This window comes from Fringilla coelebs (genome assembly GCF_963513975.1).
Source record: "Fringilla coelebs genome assembly, chromosome: Z".
NCBI lineage: Eukaryota > Metazoa > Chordata > Aves > Passeriformes > Fringillidae > Fringilla > Fringilla coelebs.
Genome location: NC_140031.1, coordinates 34,399,316 through 34,417,353, shown reverse-complemented (window position 1 = coordinate 34,417,353; position 18,038 = coordinate 34,399,316). Strand labels below are relative to the sequence as shown.

Genomic DNA, 18,038 nt, shown 5'->3' with positions numbered 1-18,038 from the left:
CATGTGTTTTCAAATGAAAGTTGTATGGAGGAAAAACTCTTGAATTTAGAGAAGGATTCTTTGTATTAAGGCCTAGGATTAGGTTCTGATTGGCCAGATCAATCACAAGCTACTGGTAGAATTGCGTTCTACGTTTCCCAAAGGAGAACAGGAATATCTATGCAATAATTGTTTAATGAGCCCTGTACCTTGGCTCCATCCCTGCAGTGCATTGCCACTCAAATGTGTGGATTAACAAGAGCATTATAGTTCAGGTCAGAAGTACACCTTTGAAATGGGTTCTCTATTCTTTGCCCCTTGTTCCTCATCATGGAGTAGGCACCAACATCATTCCCTTTGGAGATCAACATCACTCCTTTCACATGATACCACCCCAGGAGATTTTTTTTTCAGCAGCGAGCGAGCATTGACTCTATAGAGCCACACTGCTGCCAAAGGAAAGCCCCCAAAATGCTTCAGTGGGGGGCAGCCCCTCCCCAGCACCAGGCAGATGCAGCTGCCCCGGCTGCCCCTGCCTCCTACCAGGCTGTGCCGGGGGTGGTCACCACCATGGATCCCAAGTGGAATCCAGCCTGCGAGCCCTTGCTGGTGGCTTTGTGTATTGGGTTAGCATGGCCTGGGGTTTTGGTAGCAGAAGGGGCTCTTTGGGTGCCTTCTGTGAGAAGCTGCCAGAAGCTTTCCCCACGTCCGACAGAGCCAATCCCTGGTGGCCCAAAGATGGGTGCACCGCTGGCCAAGGCTGGGCCAATTAGAAATGGTGGAAATGCCTCAGTGATGACAGATTAGAGAAGAAATCAAACCAAAAGTTGTCATGCAGCTGTAACTGTGGCCAGAGAAGAGCTGAGTGGAAAGAAGTGAGAAGAACAGCTCTGCAGACACCAGGTGGAGAAGAAGGGACGTGAGCTGCCCCAGGCACCGGAGCCCACATTCCTCTGCGGCCGTGGTGCAGCCCACGGTGCAGCAGCTGTGCCCATGCAGGGCCACAGGGATGCAGGGATCCCCCCCAGAGGAGCCCCACAGCGGAGCAGGCAGACACCTGGGAGGAGGCTGTGATCCTGTGGGAGCCTGTGGAGAGAGGGCCCTGCTGCCGGGCTGGAGCAGCCTGTCCTCGGAGCGCCGCACCCCACGGAAGAGCGACCCACACTGCGGCACTTCTGGGAGGACTGCTGCCGTGGGATGGATCAAGCGGCAGCTGTTTGGAGGGAGCTGCTGCTGATGAGATGGAGTCACGCTGGAGAAGCTCTCAGGGAAGTGTTTCCCACGGGAGGGACCCTGTGGTGCAGCAGGGAAGGACTCCTCTCCCCGAGCAGCAGGAGAAGCCACGGGTGATGAACTGACCTAACACCCATTCCCTGTCTCCTTGTGCCAGCTGCGTAGGAGGGAGAGCTCGCACGGAGGGAGGGATGGGGGAAGGTGTTTTTTAAGGACTTACTTTACTTCTCTTTACCCTGCTCTGATTTGTCAGTAGTAAGTTCACTTCATATCTCTAAGCTGCGCCTGTTTTGCCCATGATTGTGTTTGCTGAGGAATCTCTCCCAGTCCTTATCTCAACCCATGAACCGATTGCTAAATTTTCTCTCCTCTGTCCATCTGCAAAGGGCAGTGAGTAAGTGGTTCATGGGAGGCCCTTTCAACAGTGGTATGTTTGATTGCTTGGTCCTCTATTTAACACTGATAAATTATTTCCTCCTGAGAAAGAAAGGAATTCTTTAGCCTAGGAGGAGATGATTCTGGAGCAGTGAAAGTAAGCTGCCATAGGGCAGGAAAGCCAGTTGTAACTGTATGACCCTTGTGCCCAGGTCTCAGGTGGGAGACATGGAAAACACGGTGTCCCACTCTGCCTGCCAGGAAATCATTCACTAGTCAGGGAGGCATTTCATGCCTCTCCAGGACACCACAGGCATGGTCCTGCCAGGAGCTCAGTGCAACAAGGATGAGACCCAGTAAGGGACATTTTATCCTCCAGCATTTTGGACCTACACACAACATCCTATTACATCCTCAGTGTGCTCTTCACTTACAGCATCAGATTTCAAATCTCACTGCAGGATGGGGTGTGATTTCAACATGAATGCCTGTGGTGAAACTTAATTATTGGCAGAAGGGAGTTTATAAACAAGTTAGGGTATTCTTCATCTGATTTATGCTGAGATATCCAAGACACCTCGGGCAGAAGTAAACTAGGATGAACATATATTTTCACTCTGCAAGTAGTGTCCAGATTTCACAGGGGCGTGAAAACCCACGCATTTCTATACAGTAAGTGAAAAATTCTTTCCTCTATCTGAAATAATTTAAAGGATGGGTGTGCTCCCATCCTTCCTTATCATTTGATGGAGTTGATAGCATTGCTGCAGTGCTGATGATTTAAGCATAAAAAAAGTCTAATAATTTTACATTTCTTCTGTCCAGTAATCTTTCAAAAGAAAGATTAAGTTAAGAAATAAATTAGGGATTTACAGACTAGCTTATTGGTATAACAGCAAGAAACCAATTTAGATTAGATTAGGCTAGGTTAGGTTAGGGTAAGGTAGGTTAGGCTGTGCTAGGCTGGGCTGGGCTGGGCTGACTGAAGGTCAGGGCAAATGCAGCGCAAATATTTGGGCATAAAAACTTCTTTCTCGGGAAGTGCAGTGCTGTTCCTGCTCAGCGCTACATACGGTGACGTCGTGGGGTGGGGTAAGAGGAAAGAGGAGGGGTGATCTCCTAGCAAACAGATGTTGCAGCTGCAGAGAGGAAAAAGGAGAAAGCTCAGGAGCAGCAGGAGATATTCGAACCCTGCAACAGGTAATACTTCTTGAGTGCAGGTGACACAGACCGCTCAAATGCAAAAAGGAGAGGGGAAAAAGCAGTGGGTGGCATGTGGGAGAAAAGTACAGCAGCTGTACTCAGCAGCTCTCCTCTTCCTGAACTACAGGGCTTGCATCTTGTCAGGGGTAGGAAGGCGAAAACACAGAAGTTCAGACCAACGTGACTTAATGTGACTTAGAAGGAAACTATGCCAGCAGAGGGAATTTTCTAGCAGATCTTGCCTGCTGAGGAAAAAAAAAAAAAAGAAAAAAGGAACATTGCTCTCTGGCTCTCTGGTTTCAGCGTGGGGGCTGGTTCCTCATGTGTGGTCAGGCAGCACAGGCACACGGGAAGGCAGCAGAGCACAGGAGGGGCAGGAAAATGCTCTGTGCATGCAGGCCTGGGTGGGATCCTCCCTGTGGGACAACCCCGAGAGCAACCCCAGTGTGGCCTTGGTCCTGTCACCCTGCAAGGGACACATGCATGGGGCAAGGGCTGACCTGCTCTGGGTGCCTCTGCTGTGCTGCCACCTCAGCTCCTGGGGGAGCGTGGTCCTGACCACCCTGGGGACACAGAGGGCACTACCTCCGTGCTTGCCTTGGATGATGGTTACCAAAGGGAAGCGCCGAAGACCTTTGTGATAAAAATAATAAAATGCAACAGTTACACTTTGTGAAATTTCTGCCCAAGGAAATACATCAGGCTTTGCAGCTAAAATGATAAAATCTTTGCTGTGTGTGCTAATTCTGACATTTCTTACATTTCATCTAGTTTTCCGGGTTTTGAGCCCACAGAGAAAGCAGATAAATTTTCTGCTAAGCAAGGTTGATATTACATATGATAAGTGCATCCGCAGCGCTTCGATGTATTTGGCATAAAATCAGACATTGTAAATAAGGTGAAACTGACAATTAAAACAGCAGACAGCAAGTGCAGCTTTCTGGGTCCATGTGTCCTGCAAGAGCTATGTTTGTTTCTTTCTCCTGTCATAGTACTGAAATGTGCTGTGACCACCCTCCCTCCCCCCCACAATGCCTTCAAATGAAAGAAACTTGAACTCTCCAAACCAAGCCAGACTACAAGGGAGACATGTGGCAACAGGTCAGGCACCAGGGCGGCAAAGGGAGGTTTGGAAGACTAGCCAGCAAGTCTGAGGCAGGCTCAGGGACTGAACCCCCACCTGATGGGTACCTGATGGATAGCCTGGATAGCCTGTGTTGTGTCTGCAGCAGTGCTGCAGAAGTAGGTTCTGGGAGTGAAATGTGGAGTCATCCCTGCTGTGCACCAATGGGATCTAATTAAAGACCATCCCTTCTGCCCTTCACATTTCACACAGAAGCAGATGCCTGAATTTTGTGTTGTGATACAGAGCTATTGGGACAGGGAAATAGGTTATCTTCGGCCTGCTTCTGTTTCTGTAGGTAAAGAGGACAGCCTTTGGATGAGAAGGACCTTGGTGAGAAGTCACATTTCAGCTTCCTTTAATCACACTGAAATCACCTTTCAGTCTCTTCAGATTTCTTCGCTTGTGTGAAAAGCCTTTGTTTGGTCTTGGGTATCCCCTTTTGTGTGGGGAATTATCAAAGGAGGCTGAAAAAGTGTGATGCAGTCTCAGATCAGGGCTGAGACTCTCTCAGAGGAGAGTTTCAGCCGGGGAGGGAGCTGTGCCGGCCAGGGTCTGTCTGCCATGGAACGCCCGCGTGCTGCCCAGCACCACATCCCTGCTCTCCCTGGGGAATATGGGCCCTCCATTAGTGTCAACAGCCTGTACACATCTCAGCAGCCGCTGGTGTATTTTAAAGATGATCTGTTCTAATGTGCAGCAGCTGCCACGCTGCCAAAACACTAATGTGAGGCTGTTTTTACAAATGTTACTCCCTGTTTAGTCAAGATTAAGTACCTTAAGAACTGCAAAAACAACAGTTTTCTAGCCAGCCAATGCAGGAAGAGTTTGGAAAATACAACCAAATCACTGCAAAACAGGCTCTGAGGATGACAGACAGATGCAGCAAATTAAACTTCAGAAGAGAGAAGCCATATGCTCAGCTTGCATCCAGTGGGATGCCCACACAGCAGTATCAGACCAAAAGAGTGGTGGAGCTGCTGCCTGGAAAGCCTCAAGATTTTCATGTCTGTTCCCATAACTTCCATACAGCAATACCTATCCATCCAGTAACAAGGCTGTTTCTTAACACAGAACAATGTTCTTAATTTTTTGTCTTTTTATAATATGTAGTTTCCCAACTTCTTCTTACCACAAGAGGGAACAAAGTGTCATTCAGTAATAAAGCAGATGGAATTTGCTTAAAATATTAATTGATCTCACTGGACTTTCGTTCAATTCAGCTGTATCCTGCTTTTCCCAAAAGGAAGGTATATATGGAATAGATTCCTTTGTTTTGGGCCATTATGTGTCTTATTTTTACAGTATCAAAGGACAATGATGTCTTTTGGGAAATATTTTATTCCCACAAATATTTTTGTGCTTATAGAAGTAATGATGTGAATACCTATTGTCCTGCATAACTGGAAGAGAGGAAGACAAGCACTTTTATAGCCTCCCTGTGATTTACCTACTATAAAAATTTAGAAGATCAGTTTATCTAGATCCATTTAAATAAGTCTGTAAGTATTGTTACTCACGGTCCAATGCTAGAATGAAGAATAGGCATTCGTCAAATTTAGATATTTTTGAACAGAGAAATTTATTCCATTTGTTAATGTACAGATACAAATGAAATGAAGTTTTTTGGCAGAGACATACCACAAGAACACACAGGATCAAGGCACTACTTGAAGAGAATACTACTTACTAGGGCAGGAAATTTATAGGTCCAACACAGAAGATAAATTCTAATACAAAATTAACAAGTTAATTTCCTAAAAAGTAGTATTACAGCTGGAGGACAGGTAAACCTCTCTTTTCAGAATAGACCAGAAGAAAATACATTTATGGGAAATTAGGTATATCCAGAGCTTATGAAATTTTGCAAAAAGCCAGACTCTCCATGAAAATCAGGTTAGAATAGCTGCAAAAGTTAGTCTTCTTCCACAGGAGATTTTGTTTATTAAGTCCAGCTTGAATCCAGAAGTTAATAGATTGTCTTTGTTTAGATACTTCTTCTTCTGGAGGCACAAATTTCCCTTTATGGCCACAGATCACCCTAATGATTGGTGGGAACTCTGAAAATTTTTCAGAGCATACCCTAAGTACACCAAGAAAGGGAGCCTTTAACCCATTAGGCAGAGTTCTGTTCTGGGACCTCTGAGAGACACACACACTGTTTGGTGTATATTTCAAACTGTTTTGGGCTGGAAGGGACATGGAGAATTGTTAAGTTCCATTCAGCTTCCTCTAGTTCCAACACCCTTGCTGTGGGCAGGGACACCTTCCACTAGTCCAGGTTGCTCAGAATGCCATCCTTCCTTTGGCCTTCAACACTTTCAGGAATAGGGCATCCACAGCTTCTCTGGGAACCTGTGCCAGTGCCTCACCACCTTCACAGTAAAGACTCTTTCCTTAATATCTAATCTTACCCTGCCCTCTTTTAGTCTAAAGCCATTCTCTCTTGTCCTCTCACTACATGCTCTTGTAAAAAGTCTCCATCTTGTTAAGTTTGCTTCAGGTACTGGAGGGCCACAATTAGGTCATCCTAAAACCTTCTCCAGGCTGAACAGTCCCAATTCTCTCAGCCTTTCTTGCAGGAGAAGTGCTCCATCCCTCTGATCATCTTTCTCTCTTGTGCTCTGGCATTTCTGTGGACTCTCTCCATCAGTTCCATGTCCTTCCTGTGCTGTGACCCCAGAGCTGGTGCAGCCCTGCAGGTGGGGTCTCAGCAGAGCAGAGCAGAGGGGCAGAATCCCCTCCCTGGCCCTGCTGCCCACCCTGCTCTGGATGCAGCCCAGGACACGTTTGGCTCTCTGGGCTGGCAGTGCCCATGGCTGGGTCATGTCCAGCCTCTCACCCACCAGCACCCCCAAGTCCTTCTCACAGGGCTGCTCTCAATTTCAGCTCTTTTTCTTTGATTTATTGTCCAAAGAGTGTGCAATTTTTTGCAATGTTATTTTAAGTAATATAGTTTATTATTTTCACTTTCCACAGCTTTACCATGAACATGTACCTGTTTGTGTATGACTTAATGCAATTCTGTGGACATTCTTGGATATTTACAAATATGATCATCAGGTTCATGACATTTGGAAAAGGTAAGGCTCCTTCTCTATTTTCGTTGGACATTTTAAGGGGCAGTGACAGGCACGCAGAAATATCAAATTAGAGATAAAGATTCTGAACATGCATATGTCCAAAACCAGGGACTGTAATTCAATCAGAAAGGCACTCAATTTAAAAGACTAAACAAATTACTTGTGCCTGTCTTCTACCCTTGTCACTCTGGCAAGGAAGCTCTTGTTTTGCTAATGAACTTTAATATTCAGTGGCATGCTAGTAACATTCGAATTAGACATAAACCTTAAATTACTAGGTCCAGTCGTTATGGCAAATATTAATCTTACTGAAGGCACCAGAAGAGAATATCTTTGTGGTTGTTACACATTACTCTCTATCTCCAAAACCATTACAATATATTTCTCTTTCTGCTGCCTGGGGTTAAGACACAAAAATAGAAAACTAGTGACTGGAAATTTAAAATTACTTATAATGGTGGACAGTTGTAGGCATATAAAATGCCTACTTTCTGGAGTACTTGTTTTCAGCAGTGCAGATACAGGCAGAAACTCAACATTTTTAGTGTTTACAAATTCCTTATGCATTTCCTCAACATTTTCTCCTATTTAGAAATACCCTAAAGCAGTATCTCTAAACCAACACATCCTGCACAGTGTTTGCTCATGCTTTAAGTGTAGGGAATTTAATTATTTTCTCAGCTTCCTGCCTCTGTGTCGGAGCCACACACACACAGAGCGGATTGCCGCCTCCACTCCCTGAAGCTTTTCTTCTGCTACCCAGAAGTTTGGTACTGTGTGAACTTTATTTCTTGTCATCTCCAGACAGCATAAAAGCAAACCCAGTAGCTGCTCCAGACCTTAGCTGTATAACCATCCTCTAATCTTCCTCTTTATTTTGCCTTTAGATTCCCTGGCTGACACGTTTCACTCCATAGGACTGGTAATGCGCCTTTGCCAGTTGCTGTCCGTGTTGGAGATCCTGCACATCCTCGTTGGCATCGACAAAAGCCGTCTCCTCCCCAGGTTTTGGCAGGTAAGTTCGTTCTCAAAGGTCTCCTTTCAAGACCAAAACACATCTGCCCCTGGGGACAAGCCCAGGCTCAACTACCCTGAATGTTGCACCTGCACCCTTCCTCAGGCAGCTTGGTTTCCTGGTAGTTTCCTAACCGCAGGAATTGCTTCCTCAGAACTGGGCTGGTTGGGAAAGAGCTTTCCTGTCAACTTTTTTCTTTTTGAGAGAAACTGAATTGTGAGTACCCATGCTTGGTCCCCAGCATGGACCCAGAAAATATCCAGATAAGTGGCCACCAGCAGACGTGGGTCAGTGGCAAATTGTAGTAATCAAATTAAACTCCAGGGAGGCTTGGCCCTTCTAAGTTTCTCCCTACATAACCTCCCAGCATCCCTATAGTCCCCCCAGATTATCTTCCCCTCCTTCCAGAGGTGATGCACTCTCTTCTTTTTCCCTGACTTCCAGTAACCAAACTGGTCTTTTTCCCTAGTAGTTTGTCATTTGTTCAGCTGAAGGCAGAAAACCAGCCAAAACATCACATGCTTTGGCAGAAAGAAAGAGGATACTCTGACAATTTCCTTGCCATGCTATTTTTTTTTTTCCTTTCGGCTGCTAATATCAGGTTTTGTTATTTTTTTCTTAATGCATTGGAAAAAGGAAAATGATTACTTGAATTTACCTTCAAACCTTTTCAATCCTTAGGATTTGAGTAATGGTGAAACTCATATTTGTCTCAGCAGTCAAAAGGCAGAAGACCAAAGGTAGATAGTTATGTTTTCAGTTTTTTGGATAGCCCATTTTTGTCAAATGACATATTCATGGGTGAAGATGTTCCTCTTTTCAAGTCTTCATTAACTGTCTAAATAACTAATTAACTAATTGACTAATACAGATCTCTGTTCTTTATACTGCTCCCTAAGTAAGGTAGCAAATCCATCAAAACATAAAGAATGGCTTTTCCTTGCCTAAATCCACAGGCTTTGATGCTAATCTAGGGGAGAAGGAAGACTCCTATCTGGCATGACCTGTAACAAATCTCACATGTCTTGGAAAGGAGAGCACCCTGCTCTTAGTCATTAAACCAAGGCTTGTCCTGACAGAGTTTACACATTCCCCAGCCCTGACATAGTCTGTTTTTTCCTAGCCAGACTTACACTAGGCAGAGATCAGGGAGGCCGGCACAAACACTATTCTCTTTTGCCACAGTTGACATTGGTATGAAACAGATATTCTGAGCAAGAGAACTGTGACCTTTCTTGGGCAGTGCAGTTTGTGCAGTGCTTTCCTGGAAAACGTGGGGAGGCAGCTCAGGGAACCATATCTCAGTGTTCACCTCACACCAAATACAGTTTTGGATCCTTGGTTCTTTCCTCAGCTGCACTCACACTGTGAGCAGCTCACTTCCCTCGATGTTAGCAGCAGCCTCATGCTGTCCCAACAAGATATATAAGTTCTTTGGTGGAGACTCTGCTGCCCCGTGGATTACCCACTTCTGCTGAGAGCACAGGTTAAGCAGCCATGTGCCACCACTATTCCCACATGCCTCATCACAGTTTCTTCACTGCCTCTTAGGAAGGAAAAAAAAGTATATTTTCCACAATGAAGGAGAGTTGTTTAAGAGATGTTTACCTTGCTACACTTTACTAGACTCTTGCACAGTATGGGCACTGATAAAGGGGCAAGAGTTTGAGAGGGGCTTCCTGTGCTCCCATCACCTATTCCAACTCAGAGCTTAAAACATACCCGTGTATGCATCCCTCATTAACAGGCATATGCATGTGAAGTTCACTTGGGGTGATCACTGGGATGGGAGAACAGCTGGCTCAGGCAATGTCAGGGAAGCACATGGGTGGAGGAATAAATTAACATTGAATAAAACAAGCTGTGAAAGGGCCTCATGGTGGCAGGTTGTTCTGTAGGCATTACAGCAAATACTAGATGTAATGAACCTTTGAGTGAAAGATTTCTGCCTATTGCATTTGTTGTGGTTTAGTAACATTCAAGAAAAACACTTTGAGATACATGATACAGATAGTGGAAAAGCAAACTCAGAGGAGTCTTCTGGAAAAACTAATTGAGGGACAAAGTCTCAGGCCACCAGGCACATGAAAAGAGCAAGGCAGGTCAAGGCCAACTCACCATGAAAGAAAGATGAGTCCTGTGTGATGGATGTGCTGGGGTTAGGTGAGGCAGGGAATGGTCACAAAGCTGTTGCTAAGGGACTTCTCTCAGGCCATTTACCCCTTAAATACCTGGAGAAGGGCAGGAGAACCTGTCACATGTCATTGTCACCACCGAAACAGAAGGTAATGAAGTGTGTTAGTCTGGCTAGAGAATAAAGGCTGAAAGGACTTGTGCCATAGCAAGGAGAGAGGAAAGGTCTAAGAAAAGACTGGTGCTTTTGTGAAACAAAGAGCAGCTCTTCATCCTGTGCAAACAGATTGGATTTACCAAACCAAAAGCAATGTACTGTAGTTTTGTGATAAAAACATTATTTTAAAACTTTAAATATTTAGTGGCACTTTTCTCACTTTCTTTTGTTGTTTTTTTTTGCTAATATGCACTAAACTGAAGAACTATGTAAGCATTTCAGGTACTGAGTATGAAATTGCACAGTCATGGTTATTAAAAAATGGAAGTGAATGTGCTATTTTCTCTAGCCAAATTTGCTCTGTTTCACTTACTTGATTAAAAAACTCAGTCTGCCTTGAAGAAACTTACATCACCCAACAGAACCTGCTGTACCCTATGAGAGATCAGTGTCAGAAAAGGAAGGAAATTCCAATTTGATTTTAAAGAAGGAATGAAAACTGAAAACATTGTATTTATGCTTTGTGATATGTCAGCTCATACTTCCTTTTTTATGAATGTGAAAACGTAGAACTTGTAGTTTCATGCTTTATTTTTTTTTCTTTAAAGCATGAGAATAGTTACAGAGAATATCACATCTTCATTCACACAAGGACAGAGGATCCATACAGGAAATGATCCACGGCTGAGCAGCAGCACATGCATTTTATCTACATGTGTATATGTGTGTGTATTTATAAATGTACATGACTCCATGTATATTGCATACAGATATGTGTGTACATATATCAGTACAATATCAAAACATACTACTCTTCTCCAAGAAGCACCCTGCCTCTTCACTTGCAGAAAATGTCCCCAGCTCTTGACTAACCTCTGCATTTGCCTTTGATCTGTGTGGGTTACCTAAAGCTAGGAGTGCTATGAAAGGAAAAAGAATAAAGGCAAGCAGGCAGGTGACCTGCTGATTTATGCAGAGAAAGAGGTGGGATGCCACTGTCTGTCCTCACGGGGATATCAAAATTGACCTGAGCAGTGGTCTCTGTGTCCTGCCCCACAGATGTGCTTCAGACCAAGACCACATCCTTCCAGTCTTAGTGTCTGGTGGCTGCTTTGTGCAGCCCATTGCTTGGCAGATGAGACCACAGTCTAACGGGAACAAAATGCCTCAAGATGACCAGTTTGTGCCATGTCCAATTTACTATCCTTGCTTAACATACTTTATAGTTTGATTACTGGGTCCCTTCATGTAATTAGCAAAGCTGCCTGCCTCCATTGCTCCCCTTCCCCAGTATGAATCTCTGATGGAGGAAATCTGCTGAGCCCCAGGTAGGTGGTTCTCACTGCCTCATGTTTCTGCTTGTATCCTGGGGAGAGAAGAGAATCCACAGCTTCTTCCACTTCCAGATTATAAGGCTGAATTGTGGGTCTCTGTAGTCATTCTGTCACTGGCCAGCACACATTCATTTGAAACTGGAGTTCCTGGAGTTTGAAATGGTAACTACCTTTCTACTGCTTGTCCTTTCTCTCACTGAAATGGGATTGGATCTCAATCATTTACCCCATGCTGTTTTCTAGCACATTTCCTCCTAGCCATTTTTTGAAAAGTGAGTGACCATTTGGAAAATCTTCCAGCTCTGACATTTAAGCACATGTCCATCTTTTCACTATCGTGATGAAGCCTTGGTCTCTAGCACAACTACATGTAGCAATTCCCTGAAATAGCTCTTGTATTAAAAATAATGCAGAACTCTCTCTCCACATCTCAAGTCTGATTTTAGGGCCAGTGACAAAATGCCCACACCACCAATGCTGCATTCTTTACCACTCTACATCTAACAATTTTAACTCAGATCCTATTTTATTTGTTCTCTCCAGCACACAGTCCCACCCAGTGCTCACATGGCTTTTACCTTTGTTTTGATTTCCTTCTTGTGATGGTTGCCCTGCCATGTTTCTTGTATCTCTGTTCTATCTAGTTTCAGATTTGCATCCATACTTCCAGTTTCCCCATGTTTTTGCCATGTACCTCATGAGCATCAGTGAACAAACACAGCCATATTAGCTCTCACTTTCTGTTTCCTGGCCCATCTATACAGAAGTCTGCCAACATTTGACCTTTTTAAAAATCAGTTCCTCAGTTAGGGACCTATGGGATCAGCAGCACAAGATGACAGTCATAGGAGGGTGAGAAACAGGAAAACCACTTTTAGCTGTTGTGGCCCCTCAGTGCTTTCCAAGGTGAGGAACCAGATCCCTGGGGGATAGACATGCTCTGTTTCTACATGAAAAATTGCTCTGACGTAATTTTGCTGAATAGTGAAGGCTGCTTTATCTGACAGTTGTGGTTTGTGAAAATAAGAGAGCTTGTGGCCAGAATGGTCCATGCAGGAAACTGGAAATATTACGTAGCAAAACTACCACACAAACTTGGTGAGAGGCAAAATTCTTTGTTTAAGGTGGGAGTCTGGGGAAACAAATGAAGAATAATAATGCTTAAAAAAACAACCTTGATTACTTCAATTTTCTAACTTTTAACTGACTTGACATCACAACTTGTGAAATCATTAAAACTAATGTACCTTATGGAAGACAGGGCATTGGGTAAAAAAATCCAACCTAATGAAGCAAAATCAGTTCATACCCACTGCTTAGGTGCATGTTTTCTACTTCAACACTTTCAAATAGAATGTAAATCAGAGTGAATTGTTACTGTTCTAGGAACAGCTTGACAACTCTTGGAGTACTGATTAATTTACTTTACAGGGCAGGGCATGGATACTGTTAGAAAAGTTGTCAGGAAAGCTGCAAAAAGACACTTTTAAAAAATTTGAGTTTTAATATTACCAAAGTATGTATTTTTAACTGGAGACACTGCCTGTTTAATCCACTTTATCTCTTCCTTTGTGGGTTGGATAAAGTTCAACCACTAGAAAAATGCTAGGACATAATACTATGGCAATCATTCACGTAAGTGACAAGCTTAAACCCACTTCCCGTAACCAAGAATAAGATGGAAAGAAGGATAAGGAATTCTACTTTTCCTCCTTCTGCCTGCAAATCTTACATGAAAGAGATTCCTTGGGACACAGATTTCCAAGATATGAGGAGCAGATCTGGGAGTGTAAGATTAGTACTTTCTGGCATGTGACCCCCTCAAGAAGGGCCCTCTGTATCCTACTGCCTCCCACACAGCCTACAAGCAAGGAAGATTATCCCTGCCAGCACTCCAGGTAGTCAGGTGCAGCTGGAGTCATCCCTGCTTCCCCAACCTCCCTGGGCTCACCCACAGGTTCCATTGGCTACAAACACCAGTCATCCCAGCTGGCAAGCCAACTTCCACAAGTACCATAACAGGTCTTTGATGCCACAGCCAGCAGTGTCCATTTCTCTTTACTGAAGGACCTTGAACAAAAGCAGCCCATGAAACGAAATATTCACCGCTGATTTTGTGTAAAGAAAACTCCATCCGTTTGTGGCCTCCTATTTTGCCAAAATGTCACAGAAATAACAGTTAGAGAAGGTGCTAACTGAATTCAAAGTTTTCTTTTCTTTTCAGATCACTGAGAGACTAATTATTTTATTTGTCGTGATCAACAGTCAGGAAGAAGTTCAAGGGAAATATGTCGTCTGTGTTTTATTTTTCCTTTGGAATTTATTAGATGTGGTCAGGTAAGGAGTCAACATCAAAACCATGAGGGGAAAACGGGTTATTCTTGCCAGCTGAACTCTACCCTCATTGTGCAGTAGGCTCATTTAATTGTTTCAAAATTGGCAAAGCATTTTATCAATTTTTAAATAAAAGCTTGAACTTTTGAAGATACCTAATGATTTTTACAAGAATCCACATGGTTAAGATGCAGAGTAATGCATTAGCAGACTGCATTAACATTTGTAGTTCAAAGACTTTGATGCTTTTAACAAAAATGTAGAAGGCAATCACAACTACTTCTGGAGAGCAGCAATTCCTGAAAGCTTCCTAGTTGCCATTACTATCCTGTTGCTTTATTATTTTATTTTTTTTATCCGCTTTGATCCAAGATTGACAGCACAGTAAGGCAGCACTAGCAGAACTTCTTGCAAAGGCAGGAAGACTATTCTGGTTAATTGCCCTGTGCTTTCCAAAAAGCCAAGAGCTCCTACTCCTGCTGCAGAAGACTGAGAGTTTTGGTGTAATAGGGCACATATCACACCACAAGAACAACACATACTTCTCATATGTAATGTAGCCTCTATGCACCTCAGTTTGGAGACTTAGGGCATGTACATACAGAATTAAGAAGCATTTTAAGAAGACACAGCTCTCACAGCTACCCATGTATTGTAGCAAAACTTTTTTTCTTAATAAAATGCCTTTCTGCTAATTTAAAAATCTTGTTTAGGGCACTGACTGAAGAAGATAGTTTTAGGCAGCAAAGGAAACTTATGTTATAAAAGATATCTTAAACAGGAAAGTGTCAGAGAGAATTAATAAAGATTTTAAGTCAGCTTCAGAGTATTTCAAAATACATTTTAATAGGCTGCTGCTTGTATTAATTATTTTGATTATAGTTCCATCCCATTTCTTCTTGAAGTTTGTAAAACTAAAACAGTAGAACCTAATCTGAAATGAAAGCATTCAGTGCAGCTGAAGAAATGCCAACAGTATAAACAATATTGGCTGTGAAGTTTTGTCAGCGCATAATAGCACCATTGATGCATCATTATTTTCTACCCTTGCTAAAGAACAGAGTTAAACACCACAGCAGTAACAGCAGTTGGTTAACAGGAAAGCTCCTGTTAGCAGCAAATTACTAATTCAAATAAACCATAGTACAACTCATACAAATTTAGAATTCTTACCTGATTTATCTTACAGCATCCATGACATGTCCTAGTATATCAAAGAAGTATTCATGTCTAAAAGTGCATAGGGATCTCTCCTGTCCCTTAGCCAACTACTCTTGAAGTATTACAAGTTTTTCCACACAAAGTTTCAGGGACATAAATTTCTCTGAAGGACTATTTATTACGTATCATGGCTAGTGATATACTGAGAGCAAGGCCTGATTTTTCCTGCTTATACCATAACAGCCCATGGAATTGTATAGAGAGGCAGTAGCTGTTTCTTTTTTGTATTGTGCTGAGATTCAGCCTTAAGAGCAACAATAATAAAAAAAATCCGAGGTTGCAGAGTGCAGCCTTGAGAGACAGTGGTCCATTTTCAATGGTCCACTCATCTACAGTCCAGGTATGATGCAAAATTAATCAGATTAATCAATAAAAAGGGAATACAGGTGTGTTTAACACTAGTTTTATCTGTTAGAAAGTCTAGCAAGCTTACAGTGCAAAAAGTCTTTCAGCTGACCAAAAATGCAATCAGACCTGTTTCTCCAGTGTTTGGAGAGCTGCTGTACCATTTTAAGATCAAACCAAGATCAGGTCACCTTTGGAGACTGAAGTACTAAGCATTCTATTCTCCCAATAAGCAACAGTAGCAGCCACAGTAAAAATAAAATGCTGCAGTACACTGGTGAGCAACTGCTTTTTTTGGACCTAGTACCCCTGCTGAGGTCCAGGAGAGGTCCAGATGTACTACCAGTTATGTACCTGCAATTGCCTTCTTGTTTAACCTTCTGCAGCAGTGATTCAGCTAGCTCTGCAGTTATAAATCAGGATTGTCTCAGTCCCAAGCAGCAGTGATATTCTGCCTGCCCCTCTCAGTTGCAACACCCCCATCTGAAATCCATTTTCAGGTGGACCAGTATGAAATTGTGCTGGTTTCTGACAGAGCTTTTTGTCTGGAGGGCTTTACTGCTGTCTCCCTGCTCTAGGGTAGCACCACAGGTAACTCTTCTGAAAAATTGAACTATCTACTTTCGGGCATTGGTGTCTGAACAAAAAATGTTGCTGGCTCTGAAATTTACTTAGACAGCTCCAAGCTCTTCTGCAAGTCCTTTGAATTTTCCAATATTGTATTTATTCTAAAGACATCATAATTTCCTCTGAGCCCATCTGCTTTCCCCTTATTGCAGGTACACTTACAATATGTTGGCAAGGATGGGCATATACTACCTACCACTAACATGGCTCAACTTCTCACTGTGCATCCCACTTTATCCCCTTTCAGTTCTGGCTAAAGGTAAGGAGTTGGGAAGGGTACCAACCACTTGCTTCCTTAATATTCTTCAGTAAAATGTGATCACTTCAATTGCTGTTTGTGTTTAACATAGTTCCTCATGTATTGCCAAAGCTGTCATAAATGTTTGTGTACCTTCATGTTAATCTCTATGTCACCTCTGTCTCTCTTTTATGTTATTTTTTCTTTAATAGGGATTATCTGGGGTTTGGGGTTGTGTGTCTGGTAGGTTTTAGGGGCTCTTTGTTTGCTTGGTGTTAAGTTTTTAAAAATCTGGGAGAATATTCTTTTTGTCTAAGTAAAGCAGAAAGACACCTTCACAAAAGATATATGGATTCCTCCCTTCCAGACTGAGTATATTAGACAGCAAGTTCCAAAGCTTCTCCCCCGCTGAGGCTGACCTTACTGGCTCAGGCCATACTTAGCAGGTTATCATACTTACATCTGCCCGCTGAGAACACACTGAAAGTTTCTGACAGAACTTGTTAGTGAATAGGATATATTTATTCATTGTAGTATTTAGAGAAATTAGCACCCCAAAACTACAAAACTGAACTCAAGGAGAAAACATGCACATGTATATGAATGCATATATGTATATAGGTATATAAAATATAAAAGGTAACTGACTTGTTTATTAAGTTTTTGATGAAGTTCTGCTTCCTTTAGACTAAGAATTTACCATGTTTTACAGGATTTGCAATTTGTGTATCACTGCCTTATTTTGAATCCTTTGGCACATACTCCATCGAGCTACCATTTCCATTCACCTTCTCAATCTACTTCCCCTATGTTCTGAAAATGTACCTGCTAGTGCTCTTTGCAGGTAAGTATCTCATCTTCCAGAGAGCTGGGTCTCAACACAACTGGGATGCCCTTGCAACAAAAAATCAAATCTGTACCGGGCCTTTCACAAACTCTAACTCTCTCTGCTACATCTCCTGCAGACCACTGCAGGAAAGTGCATCCCGACCTGTTTTGATTTCCAGTATCTTTCAAATACAAATAGTTAAATATGCAAGGTACACCATGCATATGGTACATAAAAACACAAACCTATAGAAGTTGTTTTAGTGATGTTAGCCTTACAGCTATTTAATGAAACTTGCTTTTTTGTTTGTTTTTTTTCTCTTTAAATCAATTCCCATTTGATCATACGCTGGTTCTGTGCAACTGTTCTTCACTCCTGGCTCCTAGCGGGGATGAAAAATTACATCTAAATTAAAATTTTTACAGCATGATTATTTAAAGACATGAAGAAACAAAGCCACTCCAAACCTTGCATGTAAACAGATCCTTCCTCCTTCTTATCAAAACACTTTGGAAAAATTTCAACTGAATTTAGCTGCATTATACAGAAGTCTTTTTTCTATCATTGGCTTTAATGTGAATTTGAAGGATCTCTGTTCTGTTCCTAAGTACGTGGAAGGAACTGTGCAAGGTTGCCAGATGAAGGCTCTTACAGTTCCTTCTAAATTAATTTTAGACAGTTCAATTCTATTCCTTTGTTCTTACACTATTCTGTGTTTTGATTCAGGTATGTGCTTTATCATCCAGAACCTCTTCTCTGAGAGAATGGCACACCTAGGAACTGGCAACATCAAAAATAAAAGAAGCTAA

General features: G+C 42.7%; 1 protein-coding gene across 1 annotated transcript; it reads left to right on the top strand.

Moving 5' to 3' along the window:
- Window positions 1–2,727: 2,727 nt before the first annotated feature.
- On the top strand, window positions 2,728–18,038 carry HACD4 (3-hydroxyacyl-CoA dehydratase 4; the record flags this gene model as incomplete). The annotated part of the gene is made up of 7 exons (XM_084225323.1): window positions 2,728–2,787; window positions 6,893–6,996; window positions 7,884–8,011; window positions 13,860–13,972; window positions 16,315–16,421; window positions 17,113–17,244; window positions 17,956–18,038. The coding sequence occupies exons 2-7, from the start codon at window positions 6,900–6,902 to the stop codon at window positions 18,036–18,038; spliced, it is 660 nt and encodes a 219-aa protein (XP_084081449.1). The 5' UTR covers window positions 2,728–2,787; window positions 6,893–6,899.